The sequence below is a fragment of the Mya arenaria genome, chromosome 4 (assembly GCF_026914265.1).
Source record: "Mya arenaria isolate MELC-2E11 chromosome 4, ASM2691426v1".
Taxonomy (NCBI): domain Eukaryota; kingdom Metazoa; phylum Mollusca; class Bivalvia; order Myida; family Myidae; genus Mya; species Mya arenaria.
In genome coordinates this window covers 737443-760790 of record NC_069125.1, presented here as the reverse complement: position 1 = coordinate 760790, position 23348 = coordinate 737443, and the positions used below count along the sequence as shown (strand labels likewise).

General features: G+C 35.3%; 1 protein-coding gene across 2 annotated transcripts; it reads left to right on the top strand.

Annotated features, from left to right (window-relative positions):
- The first annotated feature begins 1328 nt into the window (after window positions 1-1328).
- LOC128229696 (E3 ubiquitin-protein ligase RFWD3-like) lies at window positions 1329-22957 on the top strand. Of its 2 annotated transcripts, none has more exons than XM_052941490.1 (17): window positions 1329-1381; window positions 5217-5479; window positions 5971-6028; window positions 6938-7007; window positions 7374-7460; window positions 9348-9405; window positions 9967-10211; window positions 11395-11550; window positions 12006-12091; window positions 13981-14083; window positions 14660-14838; window positions 15071-15182; window positions 15546-15647; window positions 16493-16656; window positions 18355-18558; window positions 19474-19849; window positions 20430-22957. In XM_052941490.1, exons 2-17 carry the CDS (start codon window positions 5236-5238, stop codon window positions 20580-20582), a joined length of 2397 nt encoding a protein of 798 aa, XP_052797450.1. In that variant the 5' UTR covers window positions 1329-1381; window positions 5217-5235; the 3' UTR covers window positions 20583-22957. The 2 variants fall into 2 exon arrangements, with proteins under 2 accessions (XP_052797450.1, XP_052797449.1); XM_052941489.1 differs by having other exon boundaries at window positions 9345-9405; window positions 20430-22956.
- The last annotated feature ends 391 nt before the right edge of the window (window positions 22958-23348 follow it).

Here is a 23348-nt window from a genome sequence, read left to right as displayed (position 1 = left end):
TTTGTTTATTAGATCTGGGCAATTTAGGGTTGATTAGAAACCGATTAGAAAGTAATAATAAACAAACAAGAGAGATCAGGGTTTTTAAAAGTTATGTAAAATATGTATTTAAATGCATTTTAAATGCATGGTAACCATTGCTATATCCAAATTATATATTACATTTATTCAAAGGCATAATAATAATAATAATATTATTATAATAATTTGAAAACTACAACAACTAAAATACTAGTTGTATTGACAGGTGGACACTCAGATCGGAAATCTAATAAGCAGCACAAGACGATTAAGATAAAGATCAATACACAAAAGTTGTTTATAATACACGAACAACGGTACCATTTAGGAAAGGGGTTGTATTGATTTATTTCGCCAAACATACGTACTGTTGCTATCTGCCCATATATTTATTAATGTAATATAGAGACAAGGGAAATAACATCGATGGCGTTCGTAAAGTTTTGGTATAAGCTGACTCGTAACCATTGACTTTATATATAGTTTATTTCCACTTTTCCGTGACATATTGAACAAATACAGACATGCATATTTACAAATATCGAAAATAACAACATATTGGCAAATATAAACGAAATATATACTTAATCGAAAACGAAACTTAAGATACACAATAATCAATAATTAAAAACAGCATTTTACTGTATATAGACAATAGACAGACTTAACACCTACTACAAGTTGAAAGTAGAGATTAATACCTGTATACATATGTCTGCATCATTTGTAATTCGCGAAAACAAGGTAGTGTCGCAGAAATAGGCTTTTTTAAAAAAACATCTATCAAACTCACTAAAAAAGAAAAATAAATCATGATTTTAATTATTTTTCTATAATTTTCCGTTTAAATATAGTTATACATATAAATAAATCTCTGGTTAACTTTAATATAATGATATAGCAGGCTATTTTCGTAGACAAATACTAGTTTCACAAAAATAGGCTAGCGTCGCAGATATAGGCTATTTTTAAAAAAATAATCTTTCAAACTCACTTAAAAAAAAATCATCATAAAATCATTTTCTATAATGTTCCGTTTAAAAATAATAATATATAAAAATAAATCTCTGGTTTATTTCAATATAATGATAAAGCAAAAAGAAATAGAAATAATCATAAAATCATTTTTCTATAATATTCCGTTTAAATATAATTATAAATATATATATAAATCTCTGGTTTATTTCAATATAATGATATAGCAGGCTATTTTCGTAGACAACTGTTATTTTCGCGAAAATAGGCTATTTTCGCTATCTAGCTATACCATTTTAGTCTGTACCGCCGTTTCATTAATTACGCTATAACTTCATTCCATGGTTCCGGTTGCTGTCAACTTGGCGCAAAATTCTACATGCAGGTAATGTATTTAGATTCGTTGTAAAACAAGCATTCCAAACATTATTTCCCATAACTGAATGTTTATAAACATTCGTTGGGATTACTAACCTTGTTCCTTATTGGTGTGTGGAAAAGAATGTAAACGCATTCGTACACAGTGTTATTCGAACCACATCTCGTCATATTGCAAGCGCAGAAAAGTGATATTTTTAATAAATCAGAACAATACTGGCTCAAAATATATCAACTAAGTCAATTCTTAATCTCGACTTATTTGGCTGATCATTTTTGCCTATTATATCATAGCATGATTGAAAATCTTGATCTGATATGACAATTGCATGACTTGAACACCTGTCACACCAGAAAATACAAGAAAGCTGACCTGCACGCAGTACTGCAAGCATACTTGTGCAATCACAGTGGCATTGCCAGTTAATGCTGTGGGATCGCATAGAATGCAGAGCAACAGCATGCACTTTGAGCATGCCCAAAACAAATGGCATCGCTCAGAAATTTGATAAGAGCGCAGTAATATTGTCTTGAGGTAGCACTGCTGTTAAGTCTCTACAATGCCACATGATCGTCACAGGTTGCAGTGAGAATGCAATTGTTATTGGAGGGGCTTGCACGGCAATCGATGTTCTCTGAGATGACACTGCGTTTCTACTGCTCTTATACAGAGCTTACAAGGAGTTTTTTTTCCTACTGGGCTCTTTCATCTATTGTATGGAGCTGCCACGGCTATAGTACACTCCACACGGAACTACCACTTTCCTCAGTCACTCCGAGGATTTTTTAATTTATTGCGGACATCTGCCGAGTACTTAACCGCTTTCCTCGCTAAAATCCGCCGAGTTTCAACGAGTTGCTTGTTTTCCGCTGAGGGTTTTATTGCCAGTATCACTAGTGATCGTGTTGTTTTATTGGCCTCAATGCGGAACTCCGAGTTGTATGCTTTGCTACTACCTTGCTACTAATGAAAATAAAGAATTACATTTGCAGTTATTTCGTTTATAAAAATGAATTTTTCTTGTAAAGAAAGAAAGAATACATATTCAATAAAACAATACATCTTTAACTCGTTCGGTTATTAATTTACCTTTCAACTAATATTAGTTAATTGCCTGTTGATATCCACCCATTTTAGATATAACACCACATGTTGTTTGTTTACCATAATTACGTCATACAGCTTTTGTGCTGTTGAGAACAAAATTGGATTGGAGTAATATGCAGGTGTTGGGTACCATGTAAGTGTGAATATTTTTCCTGTCACTATTTTTGTGATACATATCAGTTGTTTTTCCGCATTCACGATAATATTTAAATTGCATTGTTAATTGTGACGTTAAAAAAGTATGGAGGTAACTTATGTTCTGTGGTTTAAAAATCGCCGATTGAATCTACATCTATATGAAGATATTGTCATAATCTATTTCCTACACTAAATGAATATAAATCAGCTTTCAATTGAACAAATCTATGAAATTTACGGTGTTTGTATAAATATTGTGTTTAAAAACTATTGAAACCATAACTTCTTAGTAAATAATTAGAAATTATTAGTATGAAACCCAATCTAGTATTTTTGACAATGTGGAAGTCACGTGATATGCAAATTTCGTGGTGACGTATTGTGCGCTAATTTAGACTACTTTTGGTTATCTGGCATGTTTGTTATTGCGAAAAGTGCAATTTGACTGCAGGTTTAAATGTAAATTAGTTAAGAGAAATTAATTGAATATTCGTAGCAAACAGAATGTTTACATAACTTTTAAGAAACTGGGACTGTTGGAAGTCAAATGATTATGAGTAAGATATATTTAGAACTGGGTTAAAAATGGACATCGACATGTATTGCATTTTTGCGCCGTCAAAGGATTACCAGTCGTATTATGTGCAAGAATGTCTGAAAAAAATTGAAACAACACAATAAAAGAACAGTATTCAAATAAATTACACAAAATCAGATACATGTACAGTAGGAGATTCTTATCGGTTTCCTCGGTGTTTCACGGTGTTTTCACTCCCGAGTAACGCGGCGATTGTAATTATACGGTCCACTGATCAGCCTCGGAGGGTGAAAGTGTGAAAACGCCGAGGAAAGTGGATTATGATAAATTGGATGTCGTGTCCGCGATGACAAAAATCCGCCGAGGAAAACAGAAAGTGGTAGTTTCGCGTGGAGCGTACTGTATCATTGAGCACCCAATGTGCTTCTACTGTGACAACTTGATTTAACCATGTCATGCAATCATAGTGGTGACAGGGGTTGTACATTGTCCATCTTTGATCTAACTTGACATAAATGTTGTCTTAATGTTCTTTTTTTTTTTTAACTAAATGAAGCGTTTACTTTGAATTAAAACAGTCTTCCACGTGTCCCACTTGACTATTGACCTCGAGTCTAGATGTTTTTTGGTCGGTTGACGGAAAATTTTAAGTCAATAGCCAGACCTGACCAGTGTATTTTTTAGTAGAAAAACAATTGGATCCCAAATATGTACCTATCCTGATCTATATCTGCTGCACAGTCTTGAAGCTTATTAAATTGTGAACAGCGGATGCTTGCACTCTGACTGATTCAACACGGTTTACAGCAGATGGATCAACACTTTTAATATTGAGCTCATTCAGTGTAATTGAGGCGCCTGAAAAAGCACAACAGTCTATTCGTGAACAAAATCATGTACATGTAGCTTCTATGGAGCAGACACGAGTAAAAGGAAGAGGTACATGTAACACTACAAAATTTAAACTGGCTTAAAATACAAAAGTTTAGTTCATCATCAACTTCAATTACGCCATGGTTTAACTACAATTAAAGTAAGGGTATTTTGACTTGCAAAGTTTACCAACAAAGTGTTCATATATATTTGCCATCTGATGTTGATTCATATTTCACTATATTATAACACAGGGTCTCCACGATTATTTACATAACTCTGCGATAATCAGTATTCAAACAGAACAAATTCGAAAAGACTTTATGTGGAATTTTCAAGCTTACAGTAATGATGTTTATGTTCAGAAAGCTTTGAAGGTGATAGAAATACAACTGCAGTGGAGGTAAACTGAAGAAACGGAATTATGTTTAGTAAATTTAAGTGATGTTCCGCTGATCGATTATAATCGAAAATGGATTGGTTAGACCTAAAAATTGAGTTCACTTATGCATTCAGATGTATTAAGTGGTTATCATAAATATTATGGCTGAAAGCAACAACACTAAATAACTTCAAACATACACATACCATAAGCATAGTGAAGGATTACGAGTTATTGTACAAGAATTAAACTTCATGTAAGCTATTGTCAAAAACAGATTGTACTATCAATAGTCGGTTAATTGAGTGGAACTGATTATCGAAAGTCAAACAAACCGATTCTTAACACTAGTAAGTTTACAAAAGAAGAAGAAACAAAACATGTCAAGCCAAGCCATTGTGTGATAATTGGCCCTGAAATGTCCCTTGACTCCGTCTCAGGCCATTATGAGACACTCGGACAAATTCACACGCTACAGCCTGGCTTCGCCATGCATTAACCTTCAAATAATGCCTTTAATTGTTAAAAGCAACAAATACCATTCACTCCTACACACAGGGTACAGAAGGTAGAAAATTCAGCTCTCTATGAGCTTATCAAATAATGCTCACACTGAGCCAATTTCTGACCACTGTGCGCAAGAGTGCATTGTGTTGATTGCATGAAGGCACATTACACTAGTGTAGCATATTAGATCTACTTGCAGGGAAACTGCTGTACATAAACCAGTGCTCCAGAGTAAGGCTGGTGAAGCACTTTTGTAAACTTTGTTTATTGCTGAATAAACAATATATTATTTTCAGATAAAAAAGATGGTAAGTTATGGATGTAGATGACGTGGACTTTGTTCCGCCCTCTCCTATACCAGAGTCCAGCCAGCGTTTAAATCCATTCTCTCAAAGTCAGCACGCCTCTCGGAGCTCAACAGATGTAAGCACTTCTCAGCAAGCAGCTCCTCGGGGGAGAGCTCCCAGCATCAGGCAGCCTCTGTTTACCTCCACACAGCTGCCTGGCAGCAGTGAACGGCTGCCACCACTGCCTCAACTGCCAAATATTGACTTAGACTGTAAGGATCATTTTGTTCTTGTATACCAAAGCAATAAAGCTATGCCACTTTTGAGTTTTAATTTAATTTTTGAAAGAATCTTCAATCATCACTACATGCAGAGGTTCTAAAAGTTTGAACTCTCAATCGGTCTGGGCCCATCAAACCCTGATGTGTGAATTGCAAACAATGTTAGTGTATTATAATTTCTTCATTTTTTACTGACATCAGTTTCGGGACTGAAATTTGAAAAAACAACAGATTTTGGTCCGATTTTTAAACCATTTTCTGTTACTGAAATCGGTCCAGCAAGGATAAAATTGGTCCAGACTGGCAAATTGTAGGTTATTAGAAGCTCTGACTGCATGCATGTTTAAATCCAAGATACTAGCTATCTTCAATAACCATGTTTAAATTTATAATCCAGTTTTCTCTTTGAAATTTTGTTTAACGTATACCTTTTTTTCCCAAATATTGAAATAACATTCAAAATATTTATAATTTCTTTGCAGTAAATGATGAGCCTGTCGGAGCCTCCAATACAAGTGACTCCAGACTAAATCCAGACAGGTACATAAAAGAACATTTTAAGGAACAGGGGCGAATTTCAATATATATCTTCAGTCATTTCTTAACTTAAGTCAATTTCCGAAAAAACTCAAGGTCAAAATAAAGGAAAGGTTTGTGTTTGTTTTTCTTAAATATTAAAAAGTATTTCAGATATTATGAAGCAATTATATCTTTTGATAAGTAAGATAATTGACTTAAAGCTGCACTCTCACAGATTTACCATTTTAACAACTTTTTTTTTATGTCTTGGAAAGGGCAAATTTTTGCGTAAATATCTGCAAACCAATGATATAAGATTGCTGAAAAAAGATCAGATCGCAGATTTTCATATTTTCATTCGAAAATTAATGTTTTATGGCTTAAACCGTTACGGTTTAAGAAAAATGCATAAAACATCAATTTTTGAAGTTAAATATAAAAATCTGCGATCTAATTTTTTGTCAGCAGTCTTATATAACTGGTTTCCATGGATTTTCACAAAAATTGGCTCGTTCCAAGACAACAATAAAAAAGTTGTCAAAACATTCAATCTGTAAGAGTGCAGCTTTAAGAAAACAACTTAAGTTAGGTAATGACTAAATATATTTTTTATGAATATTTCCCCTGATTCTTAGAATATCTTTAATGTAAATGCCAACTTAACAATTAGCTTTTGAAAACTCAACTAAGTCCACATGTAAAGAAAAACAAATTTCGAAAAGCTTGAGAAAGTAGCAAGTGACTATTATTAGGTCGACTATTCCTTATTCTTCGAATAGTCAAGCTAATAATAGTCATTTGCTACTTTCTCAAGCTTTTCGAAATTTGTTTTTCTTAATAATCCTGTTGTCTCTGTGACATCTCTTGTTTTGAGCTTTTGTTAGACATTTGTGTTATCACTTCTTTCTCACAGGTAGCAGTTTATTTCAGACTTGGCAGCTGGTTGGTCAGATCTCCGTCAGTAAGTCGTGTGGAAGATGCTGGAACTTCTACTGCTCAGGTACAAACATCTATGAGATAAATATCCGTACCTTTTTCTTTGATGTAACTTTCGAGGGAATACAAGTCCTTGCTTGTGTTTGGAATAATTCAGGTGTTGGATATTGACATGATTGATATTTTTCTTGCATGTACCTGAAATTATAAATTTGTGACAAAGAAAACACAATTTTATACATTTCAACAAAAAGTGTGTTTGACATTGACTTTAAATCGTGTTTTTAATGATTTTTTTATTTTTAATTAAATGTCTTGTATACTTGTATATTTAATTGCATTTTATTGAAATGCTTGATCCTGTTATAAGTGACTTGAGCATTTGAGAAATCAGGGCATGGAGTCCTTAAAGGAACTTCATTTATTGCAGGCTGAAGGAGCTGACAACAGTAGGGACAGGCCCCCGTCACCAGACGTCATCTCTATAACTGAGGGGGACAGTGATGTTGAACAAGTGGTCAGTTATGGTTCTTTTTAGGGGATTAAACTATATGTGTACAGACAAACCTGTTTAAACGGTCACCTGCCTTATCTGTCCACTCTGAATTCTCCCCGTATGTTTTTACTATATAAAGTATGTGCATTAAGTGGCCAACTGTCTAACGGGGCCACTAATTTTTGACCCCATGAAGCCATATAAACACTAATTAGCGGCCACTAAGCCCTTGTCACTGACACTTCCGCTTGTAAAACTCCAATACACAGCTTTAATTGCATGCTGAAGTTTACAGGAAAGAACAACAGCCTCGGATATTTCCATCATCCAATGAAAATGCATATTACATCACACGATTGCCACGCATGTTTACTCATCGAGAAATCATGTTTATAACACGTTAGCATGTTTTGATCTGAATTGACACAATTAATGAAGATACTTTAGTAATTATGAACTTAATTATCAAATACCTGCGAAGAACACCGGTTATTATGAATTTACAGTTTGCATTATCACTTGAAGGTGTGATACAAGTTACGATGTGTTTTCATTTGCTCATTGGATTGTTCTTGATATTATTATTTTTTTATTTTGATTAAGGCTTTAAATAAGAAAAATTGAAAGTGTTTGACAAAGAATGTCTTGAGTGTATAAAATTATTAGAATACGGCCTTAGTGCAAGAAGTGTTGCGAAGGAATTTAACTGTGGACGGACTCAAGTCAATTTCTTGCTTAAACGAAAGTGTGAAATTGTGAAGGAATATGAGAGCATAAAACATTTATCTAATGCATTTTATTTATAAATTTGAAGTGAATTTAAATCATCTTCATCTGTATTTAATCTTCTTTAATAATAATAGTACTGATGATACTGATTGTAGTATGAGGTTGTTGTTAAGATGCATATTCAACCTCTGTTTGAACAGAGATAAAGTGGCGGAAAAGTCCAACCTGGATTAAGTGGCCACCTGTCTTAAGCAGCCATTTTTAGCTCGACTATTCAAAGAATAAGGAGAGCTATCCTAGTCACCCGAGTGTTGGCGTCGGCGTCACCACTTATGTTAAAGTTTGCATACCACCTCAAATATTTTCAAAGTCCATTGACCTATGGCTTTGAAACTTTGCACACTTGTTCACCATCATGCCCCCAACCTGTACACAGGAGGAGGTCACTTTATCAAGCATTTTGACAGAATTTTGCCCCTTTTTCTACTTAGAATTTACATTAAGGTTTGCGTACCACCTCAAATATTTTCCAATTCAATTGTCATCTGGCTTTGAAACTTTGCACACTTGTTCACCATCATGCCCCCAACCTGTACACAGGAGGATGTAACTCTATCAAGCCTTTTAATTTAGAATTTACGTTAAAGTTTGCGTACCACCTCAGATAATTTCAAAGTCCATAGACATATGGCTTTGAAACTTTGCACACTTGTTCACCATCATGATCTCAACCTGTGTACAGGAGGAGGTCACTGTTTCAAGCTTTTTTACAATATTATGCCCCTTTTTTACTTAGAACTTATTTTATATTGTCAATCACTGAGAATAGTTGAGCGCGCTGTCTACTGACAGCTCATGTGACTTTTCCTAAGGGTGGCCACTTAATATATGTTTGACTGTATTGAATATAATTATGTAGTCTTCTGATAATGAGTATAGCCATGCGAAGCAAAAATGTACTCTTTTATTAAGTTTTCCTCTCATTTTAAATTATAATGATTTAAGTTTAGGTAAAAAGTGGATTTCATACTTTTGAAGGTTTATTTATTAAAAATGGTGGAATAAAACATCATAAACTCAGACTGAAGTTGTGAAATTATTAAGTTACAATTGGTTTGTTTATGTTATACTTAAAACAAATTTAATGTTTTGTCTGTCTGTTTTTCTTTCAAATAGCAGGATTCTGACTCTGATATTGAAGTCGTACAACTGGATGTGGCCGAGGACAGCAACAATGGTAGATATATATCTGAAAAATTCTGACAATGAGTGACGCAAAATGCTTACAATGAAATATTTGTGTATTAACTTTAGGAGCACATACTTTTTAGCTTAGAGTAACCAGACACTGACATTAATCATGGTTTTGTTGTTGTTTTTCTGGGCGATTTTTATAGATAATATTATATTATATATACTTTTTAGCATTAGGAAATATTAAGTTATATTATATAATGTAATATTTCCTAATGCTAAAAAGTATGTTTTATTTCCCAAATATTGAAAATAAAATTCCCCATTAGAAAATCTAAAAAAAAAATCCATTGAAGTTCTGTATGCAAAACTGTGGTTGATTGTTATTGAGGTTATAAAAGCCCACAAATAAATGGTTATAGAGTTCACAAATAGATGGTTATAGGGTTCACAAATAAATGGCTACCGGTATATTATAATTCATAGAAAAAAATCCCAGTTTTGTGAAAAAATGATCCAATTCTGAGTGTATAGGTAGTTTCCCCAGAATACTTCAGAACACTTGCAGTTTCTTTGTGTCTCATTATTTGTATGTTTAAATTAGAGTCAGAGTCTGAGATCATGCAGATTGCCGGGTCCCCAGAGGAGCTACATGTGCTGGGGGGTGAACGGCCTGCCACACCCACTCCTGACCCCACCTCCCCTCCCGCTACCATGGACTCACAGTTGCAGGGTGCCACAGGGGTGACAGAGGGTCTCAGTGGCTCTTATACTAGACCAATTGCTGCAGCTCCAGCTGGACCTTTGATAACTGCCTCAATGCCAGGAGCACTAGCTTCTACAGTACAGGTATCCTTGCAGACATCGCCACTTTTTACCAAATAGAAAACTTAATTTAATAATTTGCGTAGCCTGCAGCATGGCAGACATGTAGAGAATAACATTGTCAACCTTTCATTTCCTTTCAATAACTTTTGAATGACTTAAAGAGTGATGTTGCGATGGCTGATTATAATAAAAAAATGATTGGTTAGGCCTGAAATTGGCGACAATTGATTATATTTGGTCATAATCAATCAAAAATCATCGATTTAACCGACTACGGTAGTTCTTTTCTTATTTCCACTCGTTATTTGCATTTGGTTAATTTCTGCCAATTTTCTCCGAGTTCATTTATTTAAATTTGAAAGTGTTCACAGGGCTTCCATTAAGAATTTGTAACTGATATGAACTTCCTGTCCATCAATTTTGGAAGTTTTTCACTGTAATGTGGAAGTTTAAATCCCCCGAATTCAATATCTATTTCCACTATTTTTCAACTAAAATGTTAAAAATCAAGTATTTTGCAACTTAAACTTGCCAATTTCGAAGACTCATATTATAATAATTCATTTTACTTAAAGACTGATTGAAATTGTGAACATAAAAACCCACAAGATTTTGATATTTTGAACTTTCAAGCTTTCTACTCTCAGTGATTTTTATTGTAATTATTTTTACTTTATATTTTAAGAAATTCATTGCCTTTTCATTCATTTACGTAATCTACATTAATGAAATTGGGGAAAAAATATAATATTTTGGAGAAAATGGATAGTTTTTTGCAAGCCTTTAGAAGGCAATAAATTGCACCAAAAAAGTTTTCTTCAAAATTAAGTTTTTGTACTTCCAAGGAAGTAATTTTGGAAGATTTTACCCATTTCTAGAAAGTAAACTTCCTTAAGTGGAAGCCCTGCTATCGTTAACCATATGGCCAAAAGCAACAGGAACTCTAAATAACTTCAAATATACACATAACATAAGTTAAAGATTATAAGGCGATACATACCAGTACAATTGGTGGAATTCTAATTTTTCTTTGTCCAATCTTATACAAGCTCTTATCAGATTTAATAGGACTTTGATGTTGGCTCCTGCATGAACTGTGGAAATGTCATTTTTGGACAGGAGATTCGGGCTAGATGCTTTTTATGAAAAAATGAGTATGATTCTGTCAATCTGAGAAATCTTCCTTTACTTATTTGTTGTGCAGGCTTCTGGCAGCCACATGTACCCAGTGGTGAGTCTGATCCAGATGACGTCACCAAGGGATTTCCGCAGTCCAAAGAGGAAGAGAGTAGCCTCCCCTGAACCTGCTGCTGCTACAACTAATAAGGGAGATAATTGTGATGAGGAGGAAGAGGGAGATGTGAGTATTAGCCTGGAAATTCGTTTAAGCATTGCTTAATGTGAAGTTTTACTGGAAAAAAACCTATTTACTAGTTCAAGGGGTTTAACTGTAATTTTGTTAAAACTGGGTTATTTTACTTACATGTATAAACACCAAACAGCAATTGGCTGATACTCATTTAAATAGAATTTTGTAAATATAAGCTAAAAATACTTCCATTTCCAAGAGCTTTGCAATTTTTGGTCTTTGCTGGCAATTTTTAGTAAAGTAGAGCATATTTGTCAACTTTTTATAATTGTTGACAATATAGCTCTAATTAAAACTGTTTTTGATGTATTATCATTGTAATAGCATCATGCTCACATTTTACATGAAATTAATTTTTTGATGTCCAACCCCGTAAAACATCAACAAGTCCCTTTAAAAAGCATTCTTACTTCCTTTAAAATTTACCATTCAATTGTTACTTTCAGAGTTGTCCTATATGCTTTGATCAATGGACAACATCAGGAAACCACAGACTGTGTTCACTGAGATGTGGCCACCTGTTTGGCCAGAGGTACGTTGTATTAACAAGTGTAACCATATTACAGTCTGGTATAAACTTTTTAAGTAGGTTTTTAATGAAAACTAGGTTATTAGAATGAGGATATCATTGGATAGGTAGGTGTTCTTGCATCAAGCATTGGTTTCCATACAAGCATTGATGGATAGTGATTGAACTTAGTGTGTAGGCAGCTACATGTACACACACACCAGTGTTCGACACTAACGGGGTCCCGGGATCCCGAGGACACCAATTTTTCAGGAGGGACACCTGAACTTCGAAGTCCGGTATTCCGTCGGGACACTTAAATTTCTGACTGATAAACGCTAAATATCAATAAATAAGTAGCATTTCATAATTTATTACCTAAATTCGGGCTCCCTAAATTTCTTGACAGCACATGTCAAAACAATATTATTAATTATCATTATCGGACTCATCAAAGCGAAAGTATAGCTGACTATTTGACTATAGTTACGTCATGAATCTATAAATAAACAGGTCATTTCACAGGCGCATGCAGGTTAACGCTTCCGTTTTGTTGTTTACATTTTAAACAAGGTCAGAGCTGACAGAGATTTATTATCGGTAAAATACTTATGTGGAATTGTTTTGCTTATGTGTCAGAACCGCCCAAAAAGATGCCAACTCTGATGATACCTTTTATATAATATGATGCGACCTTTGAGTATTTACAGTAACATTTACGACACAAAAGAACTGCATCCTACATTCAGCATTCTTTGTTAATTGGCATTCAGCTTATCAATATTCTTTGTTAATTTTAAAGACATATATTTTATGCTTTGATAAAAAAATAATAGAAATAAAATTTGCAGGGTTTTATTCATTAATTCAATCAATTTATAAAATTTTATGACTTTTTGGCGTGAAAATTAACATGTATACACAATTTTTGGTCGTCTGCTCTTCCAGTATGCACTACGAGTGTTGGGCAGTCTGATTGATTTATCAACAGCTCTACTAAATATTGATTGGAGTTTTCACAAGCGAGATGTAATATTCCTACAGTTTCTTAATGAAAAGCACCGACATTTGACAAGACCCTGAACCATGATGTATTTTATGCGTATTTTCCAAAAATCTAAAAATAGTAACAACATCAAGTTTTTGTTTACATTGTATCCATCTCTGTTTTTGACTGAAAACAAAAGGGACCTAGACATTCTCCTGCTTTTGAACCCAATCTACCAACTTTGAGACCAAAATATACCTCACTGCCATTCAGTGCTACTAACCTGTCATTACATGCTGCTGAAAACATGTATAATAATTATGGTGGTTTATACTTGCATTACAAATTGAAAAGTAAAAGGATGTTGAATTTAATATTAAAACAGGCTCAACAATGAAAAAATGTAAAAAGTGGAAGGGACTCCTAATTTCAGGAAGGGACACCTGAATTCAAATGTTGGTGTCCCTTCGGGATCCCTTGGAAAAATGGTTAGTGTCGACCCCTGCACACATTCACATCAATTTTCTTTATAGCAATAACCCAGAAATAGCAGATTGTTTTGGCAGTCTCGGCTTCATTCAGGCTTGCTGACTGGTGCTCATTTTGACCTTTGCACAAAAACCATGTACTGTTGTACCTTCATACGGAGTCATTTGCAATCTTGGAAATTAAGCTTCTGGATGAACAAGCTGAAAATCTTACACTTCAGTGCTTGGCATAAAGAAATAACAATCATTGTTAAATAAAATCAAGAATTTGAGCAAGCCTGAAAAACATTTCATCAGTGGAGGGCTTGCTGACTTGGGCTATTTTTGACCACTTAAATGTAAATGTAGTTTTACAAACTTGAAGACACAGCTAAATTTTGTCTGTGTGTTGAATATAATTATGTAATCTGAAGAAATTCCTGTTTATGTGTTTTCAGCTGTATAGAGAAGTGGTTGAGGGGGCAGGGGGGAAAATGTCCACACTGTAACGCCAAGGCCAAGAGACAGGACATCAGGGTCCTCTATGCCAAAACTATCAAGGTAAGCAGGGCTTTTGAACAGATTATCATTTTGGGCAACAGTGGGCTTATTGCCTTTTTGACTGCCTCATGCAGAACATTATGATTAAAATTTTAAAAAATAAGTCAAAATATTCATATGAAATTTAATACACATGTTAAAAGACAGTGCACATATGTATATGAAGGTCTGTAACTCAGGCTAAACTTATCATCAGTTTGTTCCATCTATGTTGTTTTTTCATTCGAGTGGAACCAGGCCTGCATACATCTGACAGTTATTCTCGCACCCTAGGCCTTGAAAACATCAGAGAGAAATCAGGCTTGTCAGGATCTTGAGCAGGTGCATGAGGTTCAGGGGAAGGTTGAGATGGAAGCGGCCTAGCTGGGATTTTATAAAAAAAGAAGCATTTTATATCAATATTCAACATGTATTATTTTCACGCCATAGGCCCCGGGCGGTCATGTTGTAGAGAGATTGAGGACTTGGAGAATGTGTGTGAGGTTCAGCAGAGGATTGAAATGGAGTAAGCCCATCTAGGAATTAATAAAACAGATAATTGTAAAGCATTTAACCTGTATTGTTTTCACACCATAGGCCCTGGACACAACGGAGAGAGATCGCGCCCTCCAGGACTTGGAGAAAGAGCGTGAGGTTCGCCGGAGGGTTGAAATGGAAGGGGCCCAGTTAAGGCTTCAATTTCAGACAGCCACAAAGGAGAATAACACGCTGCGGGAAGAGTTAAATAGGCTTAAATACCAGCTTAAACATTCCAGGTAAGGTCTGGTACAACAAGATAATTGTTCACTGGATAAATAATGTGAGGAGAGGGAGGAGTTCAGACAAAGTGGGTGGGAAAAGTTTTTGTCAATAAAAATAACAATAAAGGTATTGAATGATTTCTACAAAAATAAAGGTACAATCAAAGTTTTAAAACTATTAAGTTAAAGATATTGAAAATTATTTTTCACCCTAATCCTATGTGAGGCATTTTCATTCTATTTACAGTGGTGGTTCAGGGTTGAGTCAAGTTATGGCAGGATCATCAGACTCCAAATCTTTTGTACAGTCACACCTGGCGGGCCAGTTTATACTGGATAAGACAATCAAGATATGGGATGTAAGTTCTTTTGGAATCCTTAAACCTTTTTGTAAGAATTGATAATACAGTGTGGTTGGGAATCTTGAAGCATTCTGTGTTCTGACAGTTTAAAGGGAATTTGTAAAGAGAAGAGCATTACACAATATTCTGTGGTGATTAAATTACACGATTTTTATTTCACTTATATTATTGTTTCTTGTCAAAAATTCAAAGATTTGCTGCATAATGTGTGATAAAACCTACTATGGTTGCAAAAGCATATCATCATTTGGTTAACTAAACTTCGCAAAAATGGTCAAAACCTTAAAAGATTTGAGAAAAGAAGACTTTATATATAACACAAGCTACAGTTATAAATGGCATGTTTATGTTCTTTTCCAGGCTGGTCAGTGCCGGGTGATGGCCTACAGTCCCTCTATGGCCACACTTGTGGTCTCCTCACCTTCATCTAGTCCACTGTTTCCAGGGTATGGGGTCAAAAAGGTAGGATGTCAGTTTGGTTTGTGGTCACCAAGCATGACAAGTGGGTTTCCTCAGGGTACTCGGGTGTCCCCCACAGCACAAAACCACTCTCCTGCGCAACATCGTGCCAACCCGAGTGACTAAGTATAAGCTTTCTTAACTTTTTTCGCAATTGTTGTGAAATATATAATGATTGAACTAAAAAGGTAGGAATGTTTTGCTAATTTGTTGGGAAGTTATCTCATCTGTCGGGACGAGTGCATTTTGTGAGACGCTGTCAGTAGTTACAAGGTCGTTTTGCTAGGTCTTGATGTTTTCAAATATTATCTGGATTTCTTAAAAATACATTGAAAATGAATTCAACATAGAGATATAGATAAATCAACTATAAATATATTTAGGTGCATAAATGGGGAGCTATCGGTTGTCAAACGGTTAATATTGCATGTGACATTAATTTATTTAAGCAGGGATATGATTTGTCCGCAAATTTCTTTTTCAACTGATTAAATAAAGTAAAGAGGTTGATACATTTTTTGTTGTTAGTATTGACACTCCAGTTGGGCTTCCAAAGAGCCAGTTTTGCTTCTGTAGCAGAGGGTTTAAGCAGGGTACTTCAGCCTCTTTGACCCCATTTGGGGTTTATGGGACCCAGCACCCATCACTGAAATGGTTTCAGCCCTCCAGCTGCCAGGTCAATCTCATCCATGTTTTAGGCATTTTGTCATATTAAATCAGCAAGCAATTTTTACGTTATCTTGTTGCATTTAAAAATCACAAATAATATGCCATGATGAAGTTAAATCCAGGCAAATGGGTTTTTTTTTATAAGCAAAATTTAAAAAGTTACATATATCTGTACTCAGATAAGTAGTCTAGACTTCAAGACATCACAGTACCTGACGATCCACTCGAAGCCCATCCGTGACCTGGCATTCCATCCTGCGGTGGAGGACGGCATGTTGCTCTCATGTGGCCTTGATAAGAAAGTGAAGATGACCAGTCTGATCAGTAATGCTGTCGTACAGTCGTAAGTTTATTTTTGTACAACTATAAGTATTGTTTCATAGACCTTTGTTAGTGCTTATTATTTTGGTATGGCTTGCTTACCATAATAGAAAAATTATGGCTCTTTTCAAATAAAAAAACAACAACTTTGGTATTAAATGTTTCTCATGCCCATATTGGTTTTGTGTTACCTGCGTATAGTGGTTGTCAGTTTAATTGAACATAATTGAAACAACTGTTATAAATGTTTGATAGTTTAAATTGAAATTATTTTGCCTATCAATCAGTGTGTTTGTGTCACCTTCTAAGCAGGACTGATTTCGTAGGATCAAGTTGTCATCGTCACACTCCTGTTACTGACTTTTAAAAAAGAATTTGTGTAGAATCTTTAAACTTGGTGTGAACATTAGTTGTGGTCAGTAGATGACACATATCGATTTTGGGTCAACAGACCAAAAGGTCAAGGTCATTGTGACCTATACTGCAATAAATTTTGGTCACTCCTAACAGGTAAAACATCCTATTCAGTCAAAGGTCAGGTTATATAACCTTACCAGATTAATTTTTGGCATTTCTGACCAATAACTTTCTAGAAAAATAACAAGTGCTTTCCTCTCCAATTTGTAACTTTTAAAGGATGTCGAGTCTTTAAACTTGGTATATGCACATTGGTCATGGTCAATTGACGACCCCAAACGGATCTCTAGTCAATAGGTCAAAGGTCAAGATCATTGTGAGCTTCAGTAAAAGGCACTCCTGACAGGAGAAACAACTGATATGTAGAATTTTAGTTTAAATGGACATGTACACATCATCAAAAGGCGATCTCTAATCCCTTAAAAAAACACACAAAATAAAAATTAAAAATTTGTTTCAAAAAAAAACCCTGTAAGGTATGTTATTCAAGCTGGTTAAACACTATGACGTTTTGACCGACGTTTATTGATGTTTGGGCAAACGTCCAGCCCCACTAATAAAAGTTCTTAAAAGTTTTCAAGAGTTGATGTTTGCTGGCGAAAGATGTGTTCGTTGAAAAAATTGAACATGCTAAAACTTTGTCGTCATTTGAAATTAAACATTGGTATAAGTTGTGCTCTGTAAACGTTCCTGAAAGCTTGATTAAATTGTTTATGTTATACAGAGTTTGCCTAAGTTCAAGTCTGTTGGCAAACTTTGACTGAGACGCTGGGGTGATGAACTTAGCAGTTGAACGTTGTTGGAAGTTGGCTTGCATCAGGATCTGTTGTCCAAAGTTCAAGTTACGGGTTTGCTGTGGAAATTTGCCTAGCTAGCCCCTTACGTTACCATCAGGTTAATTGTGTCGGGTACCCGTAGGCCTCCACTTGACAATCGCTCAGCTAAGTTCATCACCACCAGCGTCTCAGTCGCCTTTTGTAAACGGAGTTCAACTTAAACAAACTCTGTTAAACTTAATCAACGTGGGTAAACATAGGTCCAATCATCCCAGTTTGAACCAAGCTTTAGTGTACAGTTAAACCTTAAGGTACAGCAAAGCTCTGATTTCAGTTATTGGGTTCACAATTGAATCTGAAAAGTTAGTGTTCATAGGGCAAATTTCGTAAAATGTATGTCTATTTGTCTTTGGTTGATCTGAAAAAATAAAAATGAGTCCCAAAGCAAAAGTGACTGCCAAAAGTGTGTAAATGAGAACCCTGCTGTTCTAACTGACAGCGCTTATTCATTTACCTTTTCACTGCAGCTTTGACACAGACACGCCAGCCTGGAGTTGTGTGTGGAATAGCCAGGACAGTAACTATTTCTACACTGGGCTGTGTAACGGGCTCGTGCTGGAGTTTGATGTGCGTAACACAGATGGCCCTGTCTCCGAGTTGAACACTGAGGGGAGCAGGTCGCCCGTCGCATCTCTGCAGTTCTTGAGGAGTGATCTTGGATCAGACTTCAGGTAATGTACATATATTTGGAAGAAAAATTTTTCTTATTGAGAATTTACAAAATTAAGTAGAACCATGGGAGATCTTTGTTAATGAGCATAGAACAGAAATTATCTCTGAGCAGTTTCAATTAATTCTTGATAGTGATAATTAGTGATATAAAAATGATAACTGTTTTTAACTCTGCTGGTCAAAGGCCAGAATATCTTACATGATGACGTGGTGTCCATTGTGCATGCATCCTTAACAATTACTTATGAAAGATAACTTTATCAGTTTTGATTAAATCTCAATTAGACTTAAACAATGGTTAGATATCTAAGAGAGCTCGCATCATTTGAAAATCAGCCAGATCCACCCTTGCATGACTTGGTCTTAGCCATTGAAATTGTCAAAATTGCTATAATATAGCTTGTGAAACGATCTGAGCTCCTTGGCCATTTTTATCGAAAAACCACCTTGGATGTATGCCATACATCAGTTGAATTAGTTATAATATAATTTACGCTAATAATAATTCTTTGAGAGGGCAATATTACAATGAACAATGACGTCATAACTCCTTGTGTGTTATACAATATAATCGTCAAGTTTTATCTACACTAAGGACTGGGCATATGTAAATATTGAATTTTAATGTAACAAGCGTTAGTAGTAAATCATGTACTATCTTATAAACATGAACGCATGAAGAGAACAACAACGCTTGTCCGTGTTTATATTTTTCCAATCAAACAAGACAAACTAGGCATTATTGAAGCAAGAGGTATAGGCCTTGCTAGACTATTTGAATAAACCTTTTTTGAGTTATGTTTAAGGTTAAGATTTCACAAAACCAAGGCTATAACAATTGAGCAGAGGAGCTAAAAATGTACTTAAAAACCCATTTCCATATGTTATACAAATACTAGTATGTTTTCTTGCAGGCCAGGAGGTTTACTGATTGGACAGATGGACAAGGTGTCATTCTTTGAGTGGTTGCCAAGCAACCAAAGAAGACTCCACCTTCTGCCACTAGAGGGCACCTTAACTAGCCTCCATATTGAAGAGCAGACAAGACATTTGTTAGCTTCCTACAGACCGACAGCAAAACACCCAACTGTGAGACACTGTCTGTGTGAAATGATCAGCCAGAACATTAGTACAGACCCGACTGTTGTGGATAATGTGTGTAGTTGTCAAGTCGTGCACACATTCTACGGGGGTAGGACCCAGAGCGTGTTATCGAGATCTGGGATATTGCGGCACCCCGGGGACGGAAACAGGCTTCTTGTATGCGCTGGGGATGAGACTAACAACAGTGTATGTATATTGGTCTTGAAAACATATTTATTAACCTATTAGATTAACCTTTTTCCAGAATCATGCTGACAAAAGTATTTAAGAAGTGATGCAACTTAGTAAAACCAAAGTTATGTCCCTTGAATCAGCAAAAATTGGCCTTTCTGGACTTGTGTTGCTCAAAACTCCAAAAATGTATTTTTTAGAGTCATGAAACATGGGAGAATGTAAATGGGGTAATGAAGTTGTGGGGTTTTGTTTCCTGCTGCATTTAGTAAAACAATAGTTACGGCCATTGAACTTGCAAAAATTGGCATTGCCGGACATGTGTCACTTAAAACTCTCATTACTATTTTACCAAGAGTCAACAAACCTTGGTGGAATGTTATGTAGGGGATAAAGTTGTGCAAACTGTCGAGCGTACATCAAATAGCAAATATGATACATGTGCAATCAGCCTATAGTAATGTGCAATCAGCCTATAGTAACATGTGCAATCAGCCTATAGTAACATGTGCAATCAGCCTATAGTACCAACTTGTTATCTTATACAAAGTAAACATGTAGTTGGAAAATCTCATTTAATTTTTATTTATGTTAGGCTCACATTTGGGATACAGGCACTGGACAGCTGACCCAGCGACTACTGACCGGTGGTATTGTGGTGGACACATGCGCCTTCCAGGTGAACAATACCACATACCTGGCCGCCCTTACAGACAAGCTGTGTAAAGTGTACAAGTGGTCTGGTTGACAGCGGAACAGGGTTCATCATACTGGTTAAGTATTTTTATAAAGACTCGGAGTGCTGTTAACACAGTCTATCATGAGTGATTATGATGCAGGTTCAGTCAGAAAACATGCCGATTTTGATAGTCCCTAGTGGATTGGATAGGAATGTTTCAACTCGATACAGGACTCAGCGACTGATTGACTTGTTTACAATACTACACACTTAGCAGCAATGACTGGCTAGTTGTTAAAGGTACATTCGTACAAATGTGGTCAGGATCAGGAAAGCCATAGATGACGTTGGTTCAGCTTGGAATGAGAGTGCCATTGCCAACATTCTTCAATGACAGGGTTGGGTTGCATATTACCAGGCAGTGTTCAGAGATCAGATTTGAGAGGCAGGGAATGCACATTATATGAGTTCAAAGAGAGCGAATATTTATGGATCAAATTTTAAACTTCAGGCTGTTGTGATAACCTCGATGTTGTTAAAGTCATGCAAAAAGTTTAACATTGGTCATACTTTTAAAACCTTTGAATATATTCAAATGAAACTTGGTACACATGTTGCCAGAAAAAATAGACACATGTAGAACAAGGCCCAAAACTATTTGTATTGTAATGTGGAGTTATGCCCCTTTTTTGACAAAATATAGCTACAAACGAGTGTTGGCCTTTGCTCCACGACACTCATGTTATATACGTTCATGCACTATGAATTCTCGTGTGTGAACGAGCATGTCCATTTAATTTTCTGTGCTAGAAATAAAATTGCATAATGAAGTTACTGCATCCGATAAATTGCATGTGTATATGCACTTGTTATTTAGTATTCACTGGACAGAAAATAATGGATTTTTATCACGAACTGTGATATATGTATATAAACAACCTAGGTCTTTCTGATTCATGGTTCCATTGTTAATTTGTTGATTAAATCATATATTTTTAAGAGAAAGTTGTGTAAATAGTTTTATAGGATGGAAGTGCAGAGCTACAGATCATAAGTATCTACCATGGCCGCTTTATTAAGCTAGATTCATCCTAACTCAAGCGTATTTTTTTGGGGGGGAAACGAGGTATCCCAAGTTTCCTCAAGACACATGGCGCGAGGGGGGATGAACCAATCTTACATGAGCAGTCATGGTAGATGCTTTTTTCCTACCTTGTTTATTAAATCAAAAAATAGTAAAAATCTAATTTGTGGCTTGAACTTGTTGTGCGTAGTTCAAAAAAGTAGTTCCATACGAGTACTTTTTTATCTTTGAATGTTGGCAAGATATTTCGAGCATGGCCAAATATTTGGATCTACATATCTGGGGTGGGAGGAAACTTGATACTTTAAATGTATTACCATTGTGTAAGTTTGTGAAGTGTAATGGTTACATTCAATAAATAAAGTTCAATGGAGAATGTTACATTCAATGGCAAACATAAGTGTATTTTACATACATGATTCTACATCGGTTTATGGGTCATGTTGAAAACAGTTGTACCTGAAACAGTCCTTCATAGTAACGTAATGCCATTATTGCAATTTTTTATTTGTGACAATACAAACAAACGTTTTATTTCACATCCTAATTAGCACATTTTAAATGACCCTTATCTGAAGCTCTGGAAGTGCGTTCATGCATGAAAAATGAAGTTGACTTGTATTCCAATGCGTCCGAAATTTGGCTATGAATGAGAAAGCTGCAGTACGAGTATGAGTATGCAGTGTTCAATGCCATTAAGCATAATGAAATTGTGTATTTGTTCAATGGCTTACCTTTTGTATTGTTCAAATTTATATTCAGTGAATTTGACTTTGTTTGGTGCTTTTGTGTACTGCATGTTTCAAATATTACACAAAATTCCAGTAATGTTATTATTGTTTCTGTACTTGTGCTCTTTGTGCAATGAAAAAAATAAAATTTAAAAATTCTTGTTCTTGTTACTTTAACTCTTCCAATGAATTTGCATGTTACAATTAAATATTTTTCAACAACCCTGTACTATCAGTTGCCTTGATGGCCTAGTGGTCTTGACTGCTGACAATAATTATAATACTTAATGAAATGGTAAACCCGGTTCAATCCCTGTGATCGCCAGAATATCTTTCTACGGGAAAGCATCAGGTACCATGGGGAACCAATGAAACTGCCTCAATTATTCATGATAATGAGATTTTCATAACCAAATCGACCAGGGATATCTGACAATGCTTGTCTGTATACTAGAACACATTTTTGACATGGGTTGGGTATTATATTTATACATGTACACATGAACCCTGACAAACAGAAAAAAGGTCAAAGTAAATTTGACGTAATTGCGAAACAGGAAGACCGGGCCGATTGTTCAGAACTAGGTTAAAAGTTAACAACGGGATTAATGACATCATTGTTAACTTGAAATATGTAATGATGTGTATATAGATATAAACAGTTGTCGCAAATCTTGTTAGAAATACTATAGATTGATTGTGTATGGATCCAGGACATTTTCAGAGCAGTAAAGATTTGAAAGTTAAAGATGACATTAACAATGTGGTAAACTTGAAAAAGTTGAGGCTGAATAATTGGCCAATTGTTTCCTATGACTAAAAGTAGTATAGTGGAGCCCATGGCACATTGAAGGCGGTTTATGCTTTTGTATGAATAACGAATTCCATTTGATCCCAGAACGCTGACAATAATTATCTTTAACAACAAGACCCATATATCTGCTTGTGGTTTACATGTTTAATTAAATGAATTCACATATATTTATTGGGTCCATTGCTCATTTAAGGCAGTTTACGCAT